Here is a 23,769-nt window from a genome sequence, read left to right as displayed (position 1 = left end):
TTCACGCGAAGAACGATTAAGCTCGTCAGTAATTCAATGTATACTATTTTAAAACTTGCTGGTTTTTGTCACGAGGCTCATTATTTGGATGCCTCAGTTACCAAATAGTCCAGTCAATGAGTGCTCAAAACAGGGGTGTAGCGTGCATGGAATGTGATAATTTTTGACTTCAGAATATTGTTAGGGGTAGTTAGTAAGTAAACATACTAAAAGTCGCCGAACCTGGGGTTGAGCTAAAGGTGGGAGGAAGGGGGGAAGAAAATTCTGGGTTTTTTGAGAAAATGTCGGAAACGGTGGAAAAAATGCGTTTAAAATAAAAATTCAAGCTAAAAAAAGTTACTATGAATATGTTTCTACACATATTTGTCAAATTTCCAATAATTTTCTGGGTATATGTTATGAAAAATCGATGATTTTTGGAAAAATTCTCTCTTTTTGTCAAACGTTTGCTCCTAGTGTCTCTCAGGATCAGTATTCATGAAAATTGTCAATGACAAAGTTGTAGAGCTTTAAATTTCCTTCAATTTGATATGTTACTTTGTTATATTTTATTCAACCAATGAAACGTTATAGAATTTCAAACACGCACTTTCATGGCAAAATATGGAACACTTGCCATTCTCAAATTTCAAACCAACTCGAAAGGATCGCGCACTTCCTCTTTCTTCAATGAATTCAACAATGCTGATGGACAATAAAGAAGTATTTGTGGATTAGTACAACTCAAACGATGTTTAAGGGTTGGGGGGGGGGGGGTCGTAAAATTGTTACAAGGGGGAGTGAAAGAGTAAGAAGTGTGATATCAATCATTTTTTAATACGAATATGTTTATTAAAATTTGTTTATGGAAAGTACTTTGTGACAAATGGGGAGGGGGTCAAAATGTTGAGAAAAAGTGTAACATCATTTATGAACAGCCCCTGACTAAGAAATCGGACGAGGATTTGCAGAACTACGTTTATGCAGTATGAATTAGCTCCATACTCATTGCATTATTTAACGAAAGTGAACTGAGGAAGAGCAGAAAGCCAGCATTTCCATAGTAAGAAATTTCTTAGAAGTAATTAATAAGTAAATATACTAAAAGTGTCCGACGCTGGGGGAGGGGGGGGGGGAGTTAAAGGTGGGAAGGGGAGCCAAATTTTGTGGTTTTCGATTATATCTCAGAAACGGCAGGAAAAATGTGTTCCGAATAAAACTAAAAGTTAACTAAATTTATTGTGAAATTGTCTTCATACATATGTCACACTTTCGGTGTTATTTTAGGTACGCGTTCTTGAAAACCAATACTTTTCGAAAAAAAAATATCTCGTTCTTTTTGTCTCAGAGTGTGTGCCAAGCAGGCGCTCAAATGATCTTGTGCAGCAATATTGAATTCGCTTCTTGATTATCACAACGTGGAAATGCGGTAGAAAGATGCGCCAAAATGCATCATTTGTGACGTCATAAAGACCATGCTTTGTTTGAAAAATCGGTCATTTAAAAAAATGAATTAAAAAATAACTATTGCGAAAATGAAAGTATTTTCTGCGTAATTTTTTAATTTTTTTAAACTTATTCTATCAATTTCAGTAACAAAAAGTAGTGCTTTTGACTGAAGGAAGCAACCCCATTGGACTTGCCCAAGTTTTTCAGACGGTTCTGTTTAGATACTCCGTTATATGCGTTTGGAGCATATAACAGGATAAGACGATCTTAATAAGACAGTTCCGATAAATGACAATTACGTACAGTATAGAAACGTCATTTTTTTATTTTTAAGCGTGAATAAAACTCGTTTTGAAACAAGTTCTAACATTAAATGTTAAAACAAAATCTTTAAAAATGAATTGTCATTTGTTTTAAATTGAGTCCTGAAAAGTTTTAAAATGTGGAGCTGTCCCCTTCTTGCATTGAGATCTTCAATGTATTGCAAATTATGTCCGTTTTTTAAACCAATTTTTATGATCACCAGTTGACTATATTTTTAACCGACTTCAAAAAGGAGGCGATTATCAGTTCATACCGTATGAATGTGTATTTTTTTTTTTTTTTTCATTTTTCAAAGAAGTGTTTTCCGGTTAGCTTTTATTATTTTTTTTACGGCAATTAATTTTTCACGTATAGTTTAACTTAAAAGTTCATTCAGCAACAAGCAATTTTCGAAAAAATATCCTCATATAATTAATAGCCGATGATCGAGTAACCCGCGTGTTTCAACAATGAAACTCGCGCCACGGCATGATAATATGTTTCGGTAATGTTTAACATGAAGGGAAAGGCTTTATCGTGACAAGGCTGAACTCGATCCGGTAACTTAGCAGTTTTACGGGTAAGACTGTGTCATTTCATTGGAACGAAGAAACGAAAACAATGAACGCTATCTACTGGAGTTAAGGGTTAATCCACTGGAGTTAGGGTTGCAATTTCAACTACCAAAATATCACCAAACAGGCAACTGCTTGTGCTTCGTTCAAATGTTGAAGCAATTTTCACCCGTCATACCTTGACGGGCGACTTTCTAGTTATTAATAAGTGTTTAAGAAGAAGGATCTCATTTGCCTCGTAAGTTCTTGCCAAAAGGGGTAAGTGGGTCCCCTCACTATGTATTAAGTGGGTCCCCCTATAATAATGGGGATTTCAAAATTAAAAGCTACTCTGATTAACTGCTTGTACTAGTGAAATGCAAGAGTGAGGACCTAGTAGTAATTGATAGTAAAGTGGTAAGTAATAATTTATAAAATAATTTTTAAAACCGAGATATTCTTTCATGCTAACCCTGTTTTAAATTTGCTGATTTAGATTTATTTCAAAGTTTGAAACCTCATTCAATGGAGAATTACGAGATAACCAGGGAAGGAAATAACGGGGAAAATAATAACTAAAATTAGAAATTAAAAAAATAATAATAATTTGAATTTTGACATCTTGAATTCAAGTTATGTTTTCCGCAATCACAAGGGTGTGTGTATGTAGGCGTGTGTGTTTGTGTGTGGGGGTATGTGCGTTTGTGTGTGGGGGGTATGTGTATGTGTGTGTAGGCATGTGTGTTTGTCTGTGTGCTGGCATAAGTGTGTGGGTAGTTGTGTATATGAATGTGTGTATGTGTGTGTGGGGGCGGGTATGTGTATGTGTGTGTAGGCATATGTGTGTGGGGGGGGCGGGTATGTGTATGTATGTGTGTGTAGTTGTGTATGTGTGCGCGTGTGTGTGTAGGTGTATGTGTGTGTGTAGTTGAGTGTGTGTATGTGTGTGTAGGCATGTGTGTTTGTCTGTGTGCTGGCATAAGTGTGTGGGTAGTTGTGTATATGAATGTGTGTATGTGTGTGTGGGGGCGGGTATGTGTATGTGTGTGTAGGCATATGTGTGTGGGGGGGCGGGTATGTGTATGTATGTGTGTGTAGTTGTGTATGTGTGCGCGTGTGTGTGTAGGTGTATGTGTGTGTGTAGTTGAGTGTGTGTGTAGTTGTGTATGTATGCGCGTGTGTGTAGGGCATGGATGCAACCTGGAGACGGCTTTCGCTATAGGAGCAGCATCGTGAGGAGCCGGTCGACGGTGAGGAGGGTGGCGGTGGGAAAATAAAAAGATAGGACATCAAAACAGTCAAATGAGAACAATAAGCAATCGTGATTGCTCAAAAAAAAAAAATCCCAACTGAGTCGCAAATGTAGAATGAAGAGGGAAAATTTTTGAAAATCCTTTAAAAAGCCTTAGGCTATTAAAAATCAATTACAAGTATTCTATTTTATTATGAGACTTTATTTTTCCCCACTTTAAGGCAAAATTTTAAAAAGTCTTATTTTGGAGGAGTACATTTTTCCGTCATGTTAAAATCTTGTATTCCTCTTACATTAACAAGCAACGATAAAATTAAAAAATTCTAAAAACCCCCGACTGAGTCGCATCTGTAGAATCAAGAGGGAAAATCCTTTTGAAAGCTTTCTACTATTAAAATCAATGTCAAGTATACTTTATTTGCTAACAAATAGAAACTGGCAACAGTTAAAAATTTTAAATCATTGCTTTTGATTGCATTGTCAGCAACAGTGAATTCGGTTACTAATCGCGTGAATAGAGGCTTAGCCGTACTTAAAGTTGGTTTTAAAAAAGCGTTAAAACTCGAATTCTAAACAACATGAAAGCTCCAAACACATTCTATCCGGGTCAGAAAAAAATACTCTTATTTTGGTATTAAATTTTTAAAGATGCTTTCACTAAAAAAATCGCGAAAAACCTTTTAGAGGTTGTTAATTAATATCTTCGTTAATTAGTGTCATCCGAAAACGCAACCTAGCTAAGAACACTCTCGATCAACTCTCGTTACGAACCATTTTTTTTCTTTAAAATCGGTCCATCCATTTAGGCGCTAGAGTGCCACAGACAGAAACACACAGACACGTCAAACTTGAATTCCCTTCCATTGTGTTCCCGGGGGTCAGGGGTAGATCCAGAAATATTTGGAAGGGGGGGGGGGTCAAGTTTTAATAGCCAGCGTTATGTATCCTACGTAAAAAAGCTTCTCTTAAGCAGGGGTGCACACCTCCCCCTCGCCTCAATAAGATGAAAACTCATTCAAAAATACCCCCTTCCTACAATCTTTTAACGGTTACTAGTGGCACCCGCACGGCTTTGCCCGTAGTAGAAAATTAAAAGGTCATTGGTTCGCCTGTATATTAACAAATAATGGAGGATGAATTTCTCGCCAATTGGTTATGCTAAATGGCTCGCCCATGGCTCATAACGGTTCCACGTTATGATGATTTAGTAATTTACTATTCCACGTTGTGATCATTTGCTCGGAAAAAGTTTCTTAAAATTAGAATATAAAAAGAACAAAATCGAATTTTCGAAAAATCGCTTCGAGGTGCACACCCCCATGCTACAAACTAATTCTGTACCGAATTTCATGAAAATCGGCTGAACCGTCTAGGCGCTATGCGCGTCACAAACATGCTACAGACATCCAGACATCCTCCGGACAGAGAGACTTTCAGCTTTATTATTAGTAAAGAAGCTCATTTGAGATGATTGAACTTTTGAAAATGAACAAAAAAAAAAAAAAAAACTGAAAATAGCAATGGCCCATGTAAATGAACCCAGTCAATCCCTTGAACTGTGACGTGACTATTTTTTAGAATTTAAAAATTTAAAGATTGGTAATATTAATCACTAGTGATACCCGCACGGCTTTGCCCGTAATAGAAAAATCAAAAGGTCTTTTGGTTCGCCTGTATATTTACAAATAATGTATGGTGAATTCTCTCGCCAGTTGGCTTGTACCCATGTTACGGCTCCACGTTATGATAATTTCGTAATTGACTCGTCTTATGATATTTTTTTTCTTAAAATTGGAATAGAAAAAGAACCACATCGAATTTTCGAAAAATCGCTTCGAGTTGCACACCCCCATGCTACACTTTGTGCCAAATTTCATGAAAATCGGCAGAACCGTTTAGGCGCTATGCGCGTCACAGACATCCAGACATCCTCCGGGCAGAGAGACTTTCAGCTTTATTATTAGTAAAGAAGATAAAGATTCTTTCCCATTTTATTAAATTTCTGTGAAAAATGGGCTTAAAATTGGATTAGAAAAAGAACAAAATCGAATTTTCGAAAAATCGCTTCGAGGTGCACACCTTCATGCTACAAACTAACTTCGTGCCAAATTTCATGAAAATCGGCCGAACGGTCTAGGCGCTATGCGCGTCACAGACATCCTACAGACATTCAGACATCCTCCGGACAGAGAGACTTTCAGCTTTATTATTAGTAAAGATAACAAAATTCTTGTCACAGGGGGGTCAGCTGACCCTTTGACCCCCCCCCCTGAATCCGCCCCTGCCGGGGGTTATAAGGGAGTTAGGAGAAAACATTTAAATTTCATTTGAAAAAAAAATTGTGTAACTCACGAGTACTTTTTTAAGTTTTGTCCTTGGAATAACATTCTCAAATTCCACATCATTAAAGTAGTTACATTTAGGGGTTGCAAGTTTTTTTGGACATTTTGAATCTGACCTTCTAGTATATTTCAGTCCTTTAGATTCAGAATATTTTGTTTCATGCACAACTGAACTTTTCCCAAAATTTACTACAATCTTAGCTTATTCAATCAGATCAATTTCAATGAAACTTCCAGAAATCGCAAAATTATGTGTTATAGGAAAATTTAGAAAAACAAATTATGTATACTAGCTGCGTTGCCCGACTTTGCACGGTCTGCCTCGAAAATTAAGTTATGTCAAGTGACACGTGTTCAACCATCACGCTTTAACAAAAAAAAAAAAAGAAGAAAGAAAATCAGTAAAATTTTGCCGCAGATTGCGGAAAAATAACCAAAAAGGAAACATTTGAAATCCCCTATTTCAGGAAAAACCTCAAAACAAAAACCAGAATTTTATTCATTCATATTCGAGAAAAAAAAAATGGCTACAGATCGTTCGTCTCAATGATTTTCTTCACCCGCTATAAATTTTAATCAAAGCATTGTTGCGGAAAGTGGACATGAAGCCCCGAATTATAATTTAAATGGTGGAAAACCTTCGAAAATTAGGGATTTTATGTCGAAATCCAAGCATCATAATTAATACTTTTTAATTGAGATATCCGCTAATTATTATCGAAGGATTATGTCAAATAGCCAAACATGAAAACGGGAAGATGACGAATCCATCGATACCTGGTTCGGTGGTCAGTTCACTGTCGTTCGGGAGAAGTAACTCGGACATACATAGATACATACGCTCAGTTTTTAATTATGTAAGATATAACATTTTTATGTGTAACTGTTTGCATATTATGTATATATATACAGATATCCCTCGAATAACACGACCAATTCGTGCCGATTAGTATCGAAACAGTGTATATACGAGACTTTTTTATACATCGTTCGTTTAAAAGAGTACCACAATGCGAAAATTTTAAATTCCTTTTTTTTCCTTAAAGGGCTTCAAATTACGTTACCTTCTTTCGAAAATAATGACAGATTTTTTGTTGGAATATTAACCACCAGAAAGCACAGCGAATTTACATTTCTTGCTGCAAATTGCCCGAAGAGTTAAACTTCTAACGTTTCTTCTGCAGAATTTCATTTCTTCGTATTGTGGCACTCTTCGTCCAAATGAGCGATACATTGTAAAATATGTTCTGCTTCCCACAGCAGTGCTGTCCCAGCGCAAAAAGAACAATACACATATAAGTAGGACTTTCTACAAAATTATCTTGCATAAATGATTTTGAATTCGGTTAAATATTTCCAATTGGATCATTATAATTCCAACATTAGACTAAATTTTGATTCGACAGATAAAATTTTAGTATACATCATTTGAATACTTTTACTAAAATTCAAATATATACATAGATTTTTCAATCTTCGATGTATCCAACCCCTTCCATGGACTCGAAAGGGGAAAAAAACTAAACCGTACAATTTAAAACAGTCTATCACGTAGGAATAGAAAAGTTATTTAGTGATTTACGATAAAATTTCATTTTTTTAATTCTAACCAAATAAATGCATTTTTTTTAGCCGGTATAAGACATATGTTCATCAAAAAAAAAAACTTTATTTTTTGAGTGTAATTTATAAAATGGAGGTTTAAATTCCATGTAGTATGATTTCGCTTTTTTCCCCCTTCTATTTATTTTAATTAAGTCCAAAAGTTTTACAGTAACGAAACAATTGGGGCTAAAATACTCCAATTTTATGACTTGAATCAGAATGAAATGATATTTAAAATATGCTCTTACCTTTTTTTCTGGTTACTTCAAGCAAATTAACCACATACTGCTACTAAAGCTGAAGAACAAAATTGTACACAAGGCGAAAAGAACATTAGCTCTTGACCGCCACGGTCATAGGCAGATTTCAGTTGCAGTTAGCAGACGATTTAAAAAAATTGATTTTAAACAAAAACGCTGAATAAATATTCTGTATTTTCGGAGAATATATTTTGCAAAATTTAAAGAACTCAAAATCATGCACGATTGTCAACTGTTCGTTTTTTAAAATTGTTTACTTAAATCTCATGTTTAAAATATTTAATTCAGAAGGTCACCAAAACATAGTTCACGACGTAAAGAAAGAAATTAATAGTCTGCACAGCAAAATAAACGATTTTAATGCTTTTTATTCCGTGAACGTCTTTATTCCTGCTTTTACGAACACATAAGAATGCTAATATTAATTTTATTTTTTGTTGATTTACTGTTTTTGATGCATAGCGATCGGAATACGTGGCGGTCCACAACAAATGTAACACTTTTTTTAAAACTTTTTATGCTGTCCCCTCTTTTTGTCACAAGAGCCACACTTCACCTCCCCCACCCCCTTTATAGCATGTCACCCTACTTTATATAAACATCTTTATACATAAAGGTCTAATCTCTGTCCGGATGTCCGGGGTAAACGTCAAAACTACTGGAGGGATTTCAACCATTTTTTCACCATAGATAGCTACATAATCGGGGAACAACTAAGGCTATAATTTGTTCCTTAAAAACTTAGTTTTCAAAAGTTATGGTGGAAAACAGCAAATTTCATGTAATTTCCCCATTGAATGATTAAATATAAAATCCATTGTTGGGTAAATTCGTTGCCTAACAAAAGGAATGTTAAAAGTAATCACAATGTAAAATTTGAATCAAGGCCTCTCTGGAGCAAGCATGACATTTATTGCTTTCTTAGGAGTTGCATCCTTATCTTTATACATAAAGGTCTAATCTCTGTCCGGATGTCCGGGGTAAACGTCAAAACTACTGGAGGGATTTTAACCATTTTTTCACCATACATAGTTACATCACCATATATAGAGTAAAGAAATATACATAGAGAGGCCCCGTCTATGGTAAGAAGGAGATGAAATTGAAGCCGGAATTGTGGGGTACAGTGGTGCAATGATTAGCGGGGTTATGATAACGTGATCACTTCGTGAGTATAGTTTTCACCAATCTCGCAAAGAGACCGTATAAAGTAGCTGGCGGATTGGTTTGAATTTTAATTCATGTATTAATGCAATTTCAAAAACGTGCTCCATAAACTTGCAACAATATCTAAGTTTAAATTAACAACCAATTGAGGTTCAGTAATGGAATGTTTGGAATCAAGATGTATCATAAAATGCTTAGCAAGAAGCTAAGGATCTTTGGATATAGCGGTGAAACTTCCGGCTTCAATTTCTTAGTATAGCAGGGCCTCTCTATGTAATTTCTTTACTCTATGTGATTAAACATAAAACCCTTTTTTACAAAAATTCGTTGCCTAACAACAGCAATATTAAAAGTAATTGTAATGAAAATTTTGAATCAAGGCTTCTCCGGAGCAAACATGAGTTTAAAGTCATTTAAACATTTGGAAACTCTACGTTTCGCACCCTGAGGGTAGGAGAGCTTTAGTTCAGAGTTAAAGCTTATAGTAGAGAGCTTTTTTTTCTTCTTCTGTGTGCGTGTGTGTACTATTTAATTAAATGAAGCGCACGGTTTTTTAAGTGATCTTTGTTTTTGTTAGTTCATATTTTGTAAATTCTTCAAAATTTTAATGTGCTTAAATTCGTGCTTTCGCTTCTGAATGAATATTCGTTGGTTCTTTACACTTATTGCTATTTTACTTTTATGGGTAAGGAAGAAGCTCGATTTTTAATCACGTCAAAGCGGTCTGTTTTGAGTTCTTTGAGTTAAAACAGAAAACGAAAGAAATTAGCGATTGTTTCTTACAATTATTACTGACCCAGGCAACGCCGGGTACATTTGCTAGTATTCTTATAAAACACTTGATGTTACACCTGTCCCTGTCCTCCCGCGTCATAAATTGTTACAATTTCATGACCTTCCCCCTTTAAAGCGTGACATAATTTGTGGACGCCCCAAAGAGAAATCGGGTGGTGTAATGTCCGGTGAGTATAGTAGGTGAGGCAGACAACAGAAATTTCTTTATTTTTATCCAGAGTTCCTTTTAAGCTGACAATGGCTGGAGTAATCTCAAAAGACATTGCACCATCAGATTTCGTTTTTTTCTAACCGCTGTTGTACTTTATAAGTGACAAAAATTTTATGTTTAAAGATTTAAAATATTTACTTTCGTTGAATGCTAAAATCCTTACATTAAAAAATTTATCCGGTGAAACGTTGTTGTTTTTGCAGGGGGTCATTACCTTTTAGTTATCGCGGGGTGTCATTATTGTTGTAAATAATGCTAAAAGCGAATAGGGTTTTACGTTATGTACTGCTTGCATACTTTTTTAAAAAAAGGCGGCCAAAAATACAAAAGTGGTTACCATTTTCTGTTGCCAGAGTTCAGAGTTTAGTGGTGCAAATCCTCCCCCCCCGCCCCAAAAAAAAATCAACCCTTCTTCCCATGTTTATTTTTTATTTTCTAACTCTCTTTTTTATTTTATTTATTTTTTAATACGTTTTATTATTTTTTTTTAATAATTGTTATTTATTATTTATTTATTTATTTTTAATTATTGTTTTATCATTATTATTATTTTATTAGAAAAGTTCTGTGCAACGCAATGACACACGCACACAAACTAAATAAATAAATGAAATTAAAAACCAATCAATAAATAAATTTAAATAAACAACTTTAAAAAATTAAAAATCACCCCCCCCCCCATTTTGATGGTGTAACTTGCGCCATAATATCCCCCTGTGTGCACCTCTGTCTGTTGCTATGGTAGAGCTAGTAGTTATTATTCAGAAATCCTAGTCTAGAGTTTTTTTGAGTTAATATAAATGATAATAACGAACTTGGGGGGGAAAAAACCGCATGTCAAAAATGATGGTGAACTGTTTTGTTTTTTGAAAAGAACAGGTGTAATGATTGAGAAAATATATGCAAACATCAAACTTTTTAATTCCGTGTGTAAATGTTGTTGACTTTCAACTGTTGTTATCAGTGTCGTTTAAAAAATGCAGTAGGGTCGAGTAATATCTAGGAGAATTCTTTTGCCGATACTGTCTTTTCTAAAAATTGTATTTTTAAATAAGGAGAATGAAATATAAAACTGCAAAAAGAAAACTACAAAAATACAAATATGGCAAATGTACAAATAGTAGCTGCGTCGCTCGGTTTTGCACGGTCCACCTCGAAAATAAAAGTTACGTCAAGTGATGCGAGTTTAACAATCAGGATTGAACAATAAATAAATAAATAAGTAAAATCAGTAAACTTTTGCGGCAGATTGCGGAAAAAAAACCAAAAAGGAAACATTTTAAATCCCTAGATTACAGGAAAAGCCTCAAAACAAAACCCAGAATTTTATTTGTTCATATTCGAGAGAAAAAAAATTAACAGATCTTTCTTCTCAGTGATTTTGTTCCTGCTAAAAATTTTAATAAAAGCACTAGCTACGTCGCCCGACTTTGCACGGTCCACCTCGAAAATAAAAGTTATGTCAAGTGACGTGTGTTCAACACTCAGGCTTGGAAGGAAAAAAAATCAGTTAAATTTTTGGGCAGATTTTGGAAAAATAACCAAAAAGTAAATATTTTAAATCCCCCGATTACAGGAGAAGCCTTTAAAACAAAAGTCAGAATTTTATTTGCTCATATTCGAGACAAAAAATGGCAACAGATCTTTCTTCTCATTGTGATTTTGTTCACCCCACTATAAATTTTAATGAAAGCATCGTTACGGAAAGTTGAGATGAAGCACTGAATAATCATTTGAATGGAGGAAAGCCTTCGGAAAATAGGAATGCTGTGTCGAAATCTAAGTATCCTAATTTATAGTTTTTAATTGATATCTCCACTAATTATTATCGGAGGATTATGTTAAATAGCCAAATATAAAGACGGGAAAATTACGAATCGATCGATACTTTGATGGTCACTGGCGTTCGGGGGGAGTAACTTGAACCATGGGTGCCCATATGCAAAATTTTAAGGGGGGGGGGCCTCACAAATTTTCCCAATGGTTTAGCAGAACATTTTCCCCATGGAAACCAATTTCAGTAGAAATTAGAAGTAGTAAAATTTGAAATTTTTAATAACTTATTCATTGATGGATAGAAAAGAAATATTTTTACATTTTTGCAAAAAAAAAAAAAAGCAAGGAAGTTTTCATCTTAGAGGGGGGCTGGAGCCCCCCCTTGCCCCCCTATATGGGCGCCCTTGACTTGGACATACATACGTACATACATACGCTCAGTTTTTAATTTTTTTAAAATTTGTACAGAATGTATATCTGAATGGATGTCCGGATTAAGCGAAGTCCAGTTTAATGGGGACCGGATTAATGAGAGGTCTCTGTATAAGTTCATCTTTTACTCCGTTTTACTTTTTAACCCCCAACACACAAAGGAAGGGGGTTATAAGTTTGACATGTCTGTATCTGTGTGTCTGTCTGTGATACTAAACGGATGGACCGATTTTGAAAAAAAAAATTGTTCGAAATGATTGAGAGTGTTCTTAGCTAGGTTGCGTCTTTGGATGACATTCATTGACGAAGATATTAATTAAAAACCACTAAATGGTTCTTCACTATTTTTGCAGTGAAACTTAGTTAAAAAATTTAAAATTTAATACCAAAATAAAGAGATTTTTTTTCCGCGTCTGATAGAATGTGTTTGGAACTTCCATGTTTCATAGAATTGGAATTATAACGCTTTTTAAAGCAGCTTTTAATAACGGCTAAGGCTTTATTCACGCCATTGATACCCGAATTCATTGTTGCCTGACAAAGAAATGATTCCTATTCATATTCCTATTCGGAGTCACAACTGACTATAACTGTATTTATGTCGAGGACTGCATACTAAGTGCCTTGCCTCCATTATTTTATATATCGATAGATGGCAGCACCATCACCGGATCGAGCAGTTAATGAGAATTTAGAACTAGTCCAGGAGCTAATAGCTACCTGTTGCTAGCACCCCCAGAGGTATCGTTTCACTTGGAGGACATTGAGACCACGAGCATATTTAACGTCGCACAGTCCCCTTTATTGACGACGGTGGGTCTTCGGCCATCGAGGTTCGAACTCAGGACCCTCCGGCACCGAATCCGACACTCTACAAAGAAATGATAAGCAATGATTAAAAACTTTTACCTGTTGCCAGTTTCTATTTGTTAACAAATAAAGTACTTGCCATTGATTTTTAATAGTATAAAGCTTTTAAAAGAATTTTCTATTTTCCCTCTTGATGCTACAGTTGCGACTTAGTTGGGGTTTCTTAAAATTTTTAATTTTATCATTGCTTGCAATAGATGAATAAAGATAAGACATTTGAGCAGAGAAATTGTAAAAATTACATTTATTCAACGCTATGTACATTTTGACACTCCAAATCACAGGTATCCCTTCTTGACTTCGCCCAGCGTGTACTGCATCTTGTGAAAGCCCACCGTCTGATCGCCCACTTTCATATCGATGACCTTGGGGCGGAACTTGCCCCCCTCCTGGCCGCCAGTCACCCGGATGGCGGACGAGACCACCTGCGAGAGGGGCGTCCGGGGGGCGGTCACGATGCGGGGGCGTGACTCCAGCCTCGTCCTCTCGATCGTCTGCTGCAGGGGCTGCACCAGGTCCTCCCGGACGGCGAAACCGTTCTTGTCTGAAAGAAAGAGCCCCGAGCGTCAAATGATGGTTTGGAAAATTCTTCGATAAACATTGTTTTGTATTTTCAATAAGTTACCGCCTTATAGACAGGGCTAAGGCCCCTATATATACACGAGCCGGCGCATCAGCTTAAGATCAGCCATTTTGGATCGGAGCGCGTGTTTGAGTGGTTGCCTTTTCTGGCGAGTTATCACGTTTATTGATTGTTCACTGTGAGCAATTATTAGCGGCCCGTGACTTGTTTATTAAATAAAATATTGTTTGTGGCAAATTTGGCGAAATCCGAAACTTTGATGTGGTAACCCTTAGCAGTGCAACAATGAAAATCTGATCCAAAATGGCGATACTTAAGCTGATGCGTCGGCCTATCTATATAGCGGCTCTAGCCAGGGCTAAGGCCCCTATATATACACGAGCCGGCGCATCAGCTTAAGATCAGCCATTTTGGATCGGAGCGCGTGTTTGAGTGGTTGCCTTTTCTGGCGAATTATCGCGTTTGCTGATTGTTCACTGCGAGCGATTATTAGCTGCACGCATAAAGAAATTACATAGAGAGGCCCCGCCATACTAAGAAATTGAAGCCGGAAGTTGCACTGCTGTATCCCAAGATCCTTAGCTTCTTGCTAAGTATCTTGAGATATACAGTACAACCTCGATATTTCAAATCTCACGGGACGGGGAAAAATTTCGAGTTATCAAGTTTTCCAGTTATCAAGGTTTTTAAAAAAATACACTAGTAACTCACATTTACACACGCGTACGCTATATGCATTTATATATGTACTATGGGACCACTTCGAATTACGATCAATAAAGTAGTCTTCAATATTTCACTAGATTTAAAATTTTCTAATTGTCGAAAGTGCACAGGATAAGATTTTGAAATGAACAACAATTTCAACTTTGGTTTTTTCACCTAAAAATTTAAAAATTCTAATTTTGTCTTTAACCAGTTACCTCACATTCAAAAAGTTTTCAGCAGCCATTTTGTAGGAGTTAAAAAAGTTGAATGATGAAAATGAGAAACGAATTTTCCGTTTTCGCTTGAAAACTGTTGACAGACGAAAAATACAACCCCTTTCCTCAAAGTGAACATGTTCGAGAAAAATGCACAAAGATTCTAATGAATACACTGCATCCCCTTCATGCCAATACTCCCCTATTATCCGGCCACAATCCCCTATTCACAAAATTTCCAAGAAAAGGAATGAAAAACGTTAAGCAAATGTCTCTGGAACTGGTTTTACTACAAAAATTGCCAAAGCAAAACGACAATTGATTCTTGCTTCTGTGCAAAAATTTTGACATATCAAGGGTTTCGAAAAATAAATTTCGAGATAACTATGGAAAATACATAGGGTTTTTTATAGAAAATGCTGGGGAAAATTTTTGTTTCGAGATATCAAGGGTTTCGAGATAAGGAGGTTCGAGATATGAAAGTTTGACTGTATCTTGATTCAAAACATTCCATTACTGAATCTCAATTGGTTGTTAATTTAAACTTAGATATTCTTGCAAGTTTATGAAGCAAGTTTTTGAAATTGCATTAAAATATGAATTAAAATGCAAACCAATCCGCCAGCTTTTATTCGGTTTCTTTGCGAGATTGGTGAAAACTGTTCTCGTGAAGCGATCATGTTATCATAACCCCGCTCAACATTGCACCGCTGTATCCGATAATTCCGACTTCAATTTCACCTCCTTTTTACCATAGACGGATCCTCTCTATGTAAATTTCTTTTTACTTTATGGCTGCACGTAAATTGTTTAGTAAATGAAATATTATTTACGGCAAATTTGGCGAAACACGAAACTTTGCTGTGATAACCCTAGCAGTGCAGCAATGAAAAATCCGATCCAAAATGGCTAAACTTAAGCTGATGCGTCATTCTATCTATATAGCGGCTTGAGCCAGGGCTAAGGCAGAAATACATGAAATACACCGCCAGCTCAGTCAATGACATCCGAGGACTGCAGTTTTCTGCTTATTAGCACTCATCAGCCCGGAATAAGCCTCTTAAGGAAGCCAAGAGTGCGAAACAAACTGGTAGCTAACTGGTGTGGTGAGTGCTAATTTTTATTAGCTACTAGTTTGTTTTGCACTCTTGGTTTCTTGATCTTTCTGCATCGTAAACAGCTGAGAACAATAAGCTGAAAATTTCAGAAATCAGTTTACTTGTTATGTACAAGTTAGGTGCTTGTACCTTACGGTGGTTCAAAAATACATGTAAAAAAAAAAAGATTCTCCTAGATACCAGCACGCTCCTCAATATTTTTAAACTTGTGGATAGTAATAGACTGGAAGAATTTCAGCTTCTGATTTCAACTGAAAGAGGATGCTCAGCCCCCTGCACCAAACTTCATCAGTACAGGCTGGGGAGATTAAAAAATGCATTGAAATGAAAAAAAAACAACGCTATATATTATAATATACACGAGTAATATGCGTATACATTGCAATAAAATAATTATTTACAAAAAAATAAATAAAAATAAAAGTTAATTTGAATTTTGATATCTGGAATTCAAATTATGTTTTTCGCAATCACGAGTGTGTGTGTATGTAAGCATGTGTGTTTGTGTCTGTGTGCAGGTATGAGTGTGTGGGTAGTTGTGTGTATGAGTGTTTGTGGTAGGGGGGATGTGTATGTGTGTGTAGGCATATGTGTTTGTGTCTGTGTGCAGGCATGAGTGTGTGGGTAGTTGTGTGTAGGTGTGTGTGTATGTGTAGGTGTCTGTATGTGTGTGTATGTGTTTGTGTATGTGTGGGTATGTATGCGTGTGTGTGTGTATGCGCGCGTGTGTGTGTGTGTATGTATGCGCGTGTGTGTAGGACATGGATGCAACCTGGAGACGGTTTTCGCTATAGGAGCAGCATCGTGAGGAGCCGGTCGACGGTGATGCTGCGGAGGGTGTTGGCGCGAAAATAAAATCATAGCACATCAAAACAGTCAAATGAAAGCAATAAGCAATCGTGATTGCTCAAAAAAGCACCTGGGGAAGTGAAATATTTCTAAATTTGTAGCATTTTCTAAGGTGTTAAATGGAGGGGTCATTGAGCACCCTCTTAAAATTTGAGTAAGAAGCTAAAACTTTTAAAGCATAATACTATCAGTAAGTCTAAAAAGATTAGGGGGTGTCCTGGACTCTAGCTGAAAAAAAGTTTTTTTGAACTACCCTATTGCACCTATGTTCAAACGTTCTTCTGAGCTCACCTGCGATGTACTTAACTATCTTCGGATTCCTCTTGATTTCGGTGATCACGTTTCCGTTCTTGCTCTGTATGTAACCGGAGTCTCTGCGTGCGCCGGTCGTCCTCTGTCTCACCGGACGACGGTCCCGGTCCTCGTTGCGAGCGGCCTTCCAGCCTCGTGTATACTTGGGGGTACTTCCGGCATCGTAAGGCAAGTCGTTATCCAATGAATACCTGTCGCGAAAGACTCACAATGAACCACTTGGATTGGACATTGAAACAATGAACAGAAGGATCGTTCGAAAAAATTGATTTCTTTTTTAATTCGGAATCGCGTTAGGGACATTCATTAATTACATAAGGATGATTTTTGCAATTTTCGATCCCCCCCCCTCCAACATGTAAGGGTGCGTAAGATTTTTAAAGCCCCTCCCCTCCCTATCCTTACGTAAGATTCCATTTCGTTTTCCAAAATAATAAAATAACGGATTTTACATCACTGGAATCATTTGAATTCGCTATTATTGAGTTAAATCTTTTTGTGTAAAGAAATGTTTGCTAAAAAGTTATAGATGGAATGGTTTTTCGACATTTTTTTGTATATGATGCGATACTAATTTAAAAAACAAAACATGCTTTACATAGTGCAATTCTTTCATTATACTTTACTCTATTCATTCTTTGTAAAACAAATACAAAAATAGCTAATCCTATAATTCGTTTTTACCTTCCAGACGCAAATGAAATATCATCTCTGCCAAACTACTGAGTCGCGCGATTTCTAATGTAAAATAAAAACTTGGAAAATATTACGTAAAAATGGGTTTTTGGAAACGACCCCATTGAGGCGAGTTGTCCAAATATCTCATTGCAATTCTTGAGAAAAATTTAATCTTATTGCTATTGAATGCTATTGTTTATGAAATTTTTCATATAGGGCTGGGTTATCCAGCTTTTACACTTTAAGGCTAATCCTTTGAGCTGCCCGTTTTCTAAAACGATACCTCTTGAGTGATCAAAAAGCAGGCGCAAAATACTGTGCTACTGCGATATGCAACTCGAATTTACAAATTTATTATTGCATCCTGATTTTGTCCCAGTACAAGCATCTTAATAGAATAGTTAAAGGTAAGTATAAATTATCAAAATATATTCTACAAATTAAACAAGTGCAACTAACATTTGTTCATTTTTACACGTCAACCACCTTTAAGAATTCAATCTTTATACATTTTACTAAAATTCTGGGAAACGGTTCGCCTCCGTGAAACCCAGGTTGAAATCCTCTGATACAGTGAATACAACTAATCTCTTATATTCAATGCAGTAATTGTTCCTGATTCTCGTTGAAATACAATCTGAAATTATTTTGACAGATTTCATTTTCCCATCACTCAGACAGTCCTTTTAGAAATCATTGTGGAAAAGATTGTTTTGTGCTTCGAGCATGGACGGATGATTTCAATAAAAAGAAGAAAGCCACCTTATCCAGGTTTTGCAGCTCAACGAGCACTTTGACAGGTTCTTTGGTGTTTTCAGTTAGTCTTTCAGGCTTCGTTTAACTTTCAACTGGTGTGTGAGCTGATTTCTTTTTTCTTTCTATTTTTTTTTTCCTCAAGAGGTGAGATGAAGTGTTGGTAACTGCTTATCAGAGTCACATTATATATAGAATTTATTATAGTAATATTATAGTAAGAAATTTACATAGAGAGGCCCCGTCTGTGGTAAAAATGAGATGAAATTGAAGCCGGAATTATAGGATACAGAGGTAAAGTTATGGGTGGGGTTATGATACCAGCCAGATAAAGTAGCTGGCTGATTGGTTTACATTTTAATTCATGTTGTAATGCAACTTCCAAAACGTGCCTCATAAACTTGCAACAATATCTACGTTTAAATTAACTACCAATCATAGAGTAAAGAAATTACATAGAGAGGCCCCGCCATACTAAGAAATTGAAGCCGGAAGTTGCACCGCTCTATCCCAAGATCCTTAGCTTCTTGCTAAATATCTTGAGATACATCTTGATTCAAAACATTCCATTACTGCATCTCAATTGGTTGTTAATTTAAACTTAGATATTGTTGCAAGTTTATGAGGCACATTTTTGAAGTTGCATTACAACATGAATTAAAATGCAAACCAATCAGCCAGCTGCTTTATTTGGTTGGTATCATAACCCCACCCATAATTACACCTCTGCATTCCATAATTCCGGCTTCAATTTCATCTCCTTTTTACCATAGACTCTACTCTTTATGTAAATTTCTTTACTCTATGCTACCAATTGAGATTCAGTAATGGAGTGTTTTGAATCAAGATGTATCTCAAGAAGCTAAGGATCTTGGGATACAGCGGTGCAACTTCCGGCTTCAATTTCTTAATATAGCGGGGCCTCTCTATTTAATTTCTTTACTCTATACATTATATACCACAGTTGACTTCATAAATAGTTTAGTATTGGAAAGTCAATGAAAAATAACTAAATAGTGATTCCTGACCACCTTGACGAGTAAGGAATGCTTATTTTTTCTGAAAAGCAGTACAGTGAAACCTGTGTAAGTTGACCACCTGCGGTGCACTACTTTAGTGGTCAACTTAAACAGGTGGTCAACTTATAGAGGTTGACTTATATGACCAGGGATAATTCCGTACCTGTAAAAAAGCGGTCAACATAGACAGGTGGTCAACTTACAAAGATGGTCAACTTTACAGGTTTTACTGTATCAAAATAGGAGATCATTTGGAAGAAGAGTGCCACAATACGAATAAATGAAATTTTACAGAAGAAGCGTTAGAAGCTGGACTCTTCAGGCAATTTGCATTACGATAAGCAAGTTCGCTGTGCTCTCCAGTGATTAGTACAGTGAAACCTGTGTCAGTTGGCCACTCGCGGTGCAGTACTTTGGCGGTCAACTTAGACGGGTGGTCAACTCATAAAGGGCGGTAATAATTTTTTTCTTTGTTTTTGTTTTTTGTCATTTCTTGCACCATGTATTCGTTTTTAGAGGAATTCACCCTTACTCTTTCTGTTCAACTCACTTTCACGGTTTAACATTATTGAAAGTGAAACAATAATTAAAAATACTATTCAAATAATTTTGTTAGTTTTTCCTTGTTTTTAACTATATTAGACACTTTAGTTTTAGAAATTACATATATACCAGCTAGTATTCTCTGTCTTTTTCCATGTTCAGTTAATTTTAATATTTCATACTTTTTATTAATCTCAAGTTGAACTAACTTTCTTTTTGAAGCTTTTTTATGTAAAACTTATAGCACAAAGAGCAACAAGCTCGACTCTCCCAGTTCATAAAGGCAAAATCAAAATATCCTATCTCTTAATCCCTTGCACCAGAAACATGTAACTTTACTCATTAGCAAGTCCAGATCTGCGTACCCACATGCGAGAGGCCCGCGTCCTTTGTTGCGATTTGCCGTAAGAGGGCGTGTTCCTCACCTATTTAAGCAAGTTGTCTTGTATCTTTTGGCTTATGTTATGTTATGTTGTGCTTATGTTAGTGTGATGTTATGTTACATCAGTTGAAGGGAGCCGCCAGCCCTCATAATACTGGCAAGAACGAGCACTGCCTCGTTATCTTCATTCTCTTTTAAGTTTTAAATAAAAGTTAGTTTTAAATTAGTGTTGATTTTGAACCACCGATAAAGCTACACAAGTCAAATTTTATATGGTGCATTACGGCCACGAATGGAGCTGCTATGAATTTGAGTAAAAGAGATTGTACAGTGAATTAAAGCTTCGACAGAAACTAAGGTAGGCTCATAAACTTCATTATTCAGTTTATCTCAAGTTTCAATTGTACGAAAATAAGTTTAAAAAAATGACTTCAATCCAAGAATTGGAAAGCGATAAGTTTCAAAAACTTACAGCAAAGAGAACTGTTTTGCGAAGGTTAACTACTCAATTAGTCGATCAAATTGAGAAAAAGTTAAAACATGTAGGTGAAATTGATGAAGGAGAATTACGCGACGATTATGAACTTTTAATTGCAAGGTCTAACGGATTGACAGCGCTTGATAGCGAAATGTTAGAATTTATTGAACTCGAACAAATAGAAAAAGAAGTAACTTTAAATGATGAATACGAAGCTAAATGCATAAAGTTTTCTAAAAGAATATTGCGTTATTTAGAAGATAAAATTAAAGGCAGTCGAAATTTAAGTTCTTCAAGCAACCAAAGTACAAATGCTAGAATTAATGAAAACTCTAGACAAGGTTCAGTTAAATTACCTAAGCTAGTTATAGAAAAGTTCTCAGGAGATCCAAAGCATTGGCAAAGTTTTGGAACAGCTTTGAAAGCACAATAGACAAAAATGAAACAATTTCAGAAGTCGAAAAATTCGCGTATTTAAAAGCCCTTTTAATCGGTCAGGCAGCTAATGTTGTGTCTGGATTCGATCTTTCAAGCGAAAACTATGATAATTGTAAAGAAATGCTAAAAAATAGATTTGGCAAAAGAGATATCATAATTAACTCTTTTATGAACAAAATAATTAACTTAGAAGAGGTTAAGAGCTCTTCCAATGTTCAAGCGCTACGGAGAATTCATGACGAAATTGAAATCGCTTTTAGAAATTTAGAGGCAATGAATGTAGAATCTAAGTCCTTCGGACTCTTATTAATGCCTATTTTGCAAAAAAAGCTACCTCATGATTTAATACTGCAATTTAATAAGCAGAGAGAGGACGGTGATATTGAAATTTCTGAATTAATTTCATTTTTAAAGAAAGAAGTGGAATGTCGGGAAATTACTTTAGCAGCATGTAATGAAAATAAAGCTTCGACAATTTCTAAAGGTTATAGTAATCAAAAGAATGTTAGTAAAAGGTACGATAGAGATATTGCTACAGCCAGTGCATTGAATACTTCCGTAAATCAAGTATGCATCTTCTGCCAAAATGCGCATAGTTCCTACAAGTGTAACATTCGTGCAACGGAAAAAATAAAACAGCTTAAAACGAATAACAGATGTTTTAAATGGTTTAAGAAATTTCATTTGAGTAGGGTTTGTAATGATAAAAGTGTTTGTTTCAAATGTAATGGGAAAAATCATCATGAATCGATTTGTTTCAGAAACAGTGACGAACGTTCTAACTCAAGTAAATCTTTAGAGCAACTTAAAACTTCGGAAAATACTTTAGTCGCTTCTAATTCAAATAATGAATCTGTAGTTCCTAACGTAAATGCAAACGCTTTTGTTTCTCAGAACTCTAGTAATGCTTTGAGCGCGAAAAATGTATTGCTACAAACGTGTACTGTAGTAATTTGTACAGAATCAGACTCGAAAACTACGCGTGCAATTTTGGACCAAGGTAGTGAACGTTCTTTCATAAAAGACACTTTGGTTAAATCTTTGAATTTAAAACCCATACGCACTGAGAAACTATCAGTTTTCGCATTCGGAGCGGAAAAACCCATTGTTAAAAATTATCCTGTGGTAGTAATTGAACTTTGCGACAGGGAGTTGAAAAACAAAATAAGATTAGAATGTTTGGTAACCGACACAATTTCCTCATGTCCTGTGAAGGGTCCAAGTTTACGCTCACTCGAAAAAATGCAGTGCTTGGGACTAAAGCCGGCCGATATTGTAGATAATGTCTCCGATTTACGACATTTGGGGGTATTAATTGGGGCCGACAAATTTTGGGATGTAGTGTTGACAGCGAGAAAACGCATAAATAGAGATCTTCAGGTCGTTAACTCTATATTTGGGTGGTTTTTAGTGGGTTTAGACAGAAATACGTTTAAGCAAGCTAACTTTTCGAAGCATTCAAATGTATCGGTAGGAAATGCAATTGTTTTAAATGATTTAAGAATATTTTGGGAATTGGATTCTATGGGTATAATTGAAGATTCTAGTAAATATTCGAAAAAAGACGAAGATTTAATTCATTGCTTCGAAACAGATTTGCGATTTGTAGACGGGAGATACGAATGTAAATTACTTTGGAAAACCACAACTGACGGTCTCGAAAATAATTTTGAGGTAACTAAAAGACGCTTTGAAACTTTAAAACAAAAACTGGATAAAACTCCAGAAATATTAGCGAAGTATAAGGAAATAATAGAACAGCAGTTAAACGAAAATATAGTTGAGAAATGCGCTAATGAAATCAAAGATAAAGATTATTATATGCCCCACAGAGCAGTCATTCGTAATAGCGAAACGACGAATGTTCGTATCGTATTTGATGCATCTTCTAAATCTGAAAATTGTAAATCCTTAAATGATTGTTTAGAAATTGGTCCTAACTTGAATCCGTCCGTTCTTGATATTATTCTTAGGTTTCGGGAGCATGAAATAGCATTTAGTGGAGACCTAGAAAAGGCGTTTTTGATGATTGGGATAGCTAAACAAGATCGGGATTTTTTGAGATTTCTCTGGTTTGGGGAATCAAACGAACAGTTCAAAATTTTGCGTATGTGCCGCACGCCGTTCGGTACCAGTATTAGCCCATTTATACTAGCCGCTACTATTAAATATCATATTAAAAAATATAAAATTAAAAACCCTGATGTATTTGAAATGCTTAATTCATCAATTTATGTAGATGATTTGTTTTATGGTGCTAAAACGGTGGAAGATGCATACAAATTGTCTGTAGATGCAGTAAATATTTTCCGTGACGCGGGAATGAATTTGAGAAAATTGAAATCTAATTCAAATGAACTTAATGCTTTGTGGCTCAGGGATAATATTAAACAGGACAAAAATTTGAGTAAAAAATCAAAATTTTTAGGCATGAATTGGAATCCCATTAATGATTCTATTAATTTAGAGCTAACTGCTGTAATTGAATCTGTGAAAAGCAAACTAGACGACACAAAAAGGACAGTTTTAAGAACTGTAGCTAAAATATTCGATCCAGTGGGATTTCTTCAACCTTTTACTGTGCGGATGAAGATATTGTTACAAGATATTTGGCTGTTAGGTCTAAACTGGGATGAAAGTCTTCCTAGTGCTTTAAAAGGAAGGTGGAATAATTGGTGCTCAGAACTTGAGTTCTTAC

General features: G+C 35.7%; 1 protein-coding gene across 1 annotated transcript in view; it reads right to left on the bottom strand.

The window, feature by feature from the left end:
- Positions 1-13,273: 13,273 nt before the first annotated feature.
- LOC129221074 (uncharacterized) overlaps positions 13,274-23,769 on the bottom strand; it is a 28,313-nt gene continuing 17,817 nt past the window's right edge. Inside the window, exons 2-3 of the mRNA XM_054855511.1 lie at positions 16,760-16,971; positions 13,274-13,539 (exon numbers count right to left, since the gene is read on the bottom strand). Of these exons, the coding sequence (XP_054711486.1) occupies positions 13,274-13,539; positions 16,760-16,971 (478 nt within the window). The remainder of the gene's footprint in view (positions 13,540-16,759; positions 16,972-23,769) is intronic.

Source organism: Uloborus diversus, chromosome 4, assembly GCF_026930045.1.
Source record: "Uloborus diversus isolate 005 chromosome 4, Udiv.v.3.1, whole genome shotgun sequence".
NCBI classification, from domain to species: domain Eukaryota; kingdom Metazoa; phylum Arthropoda; class Arachnida; order Araneae; family Uloboridae; genus Uloborus; species Uloborus diversus.
This window is presented reverse-complemented; position numbering and strand designations above follow the sequence as displayed.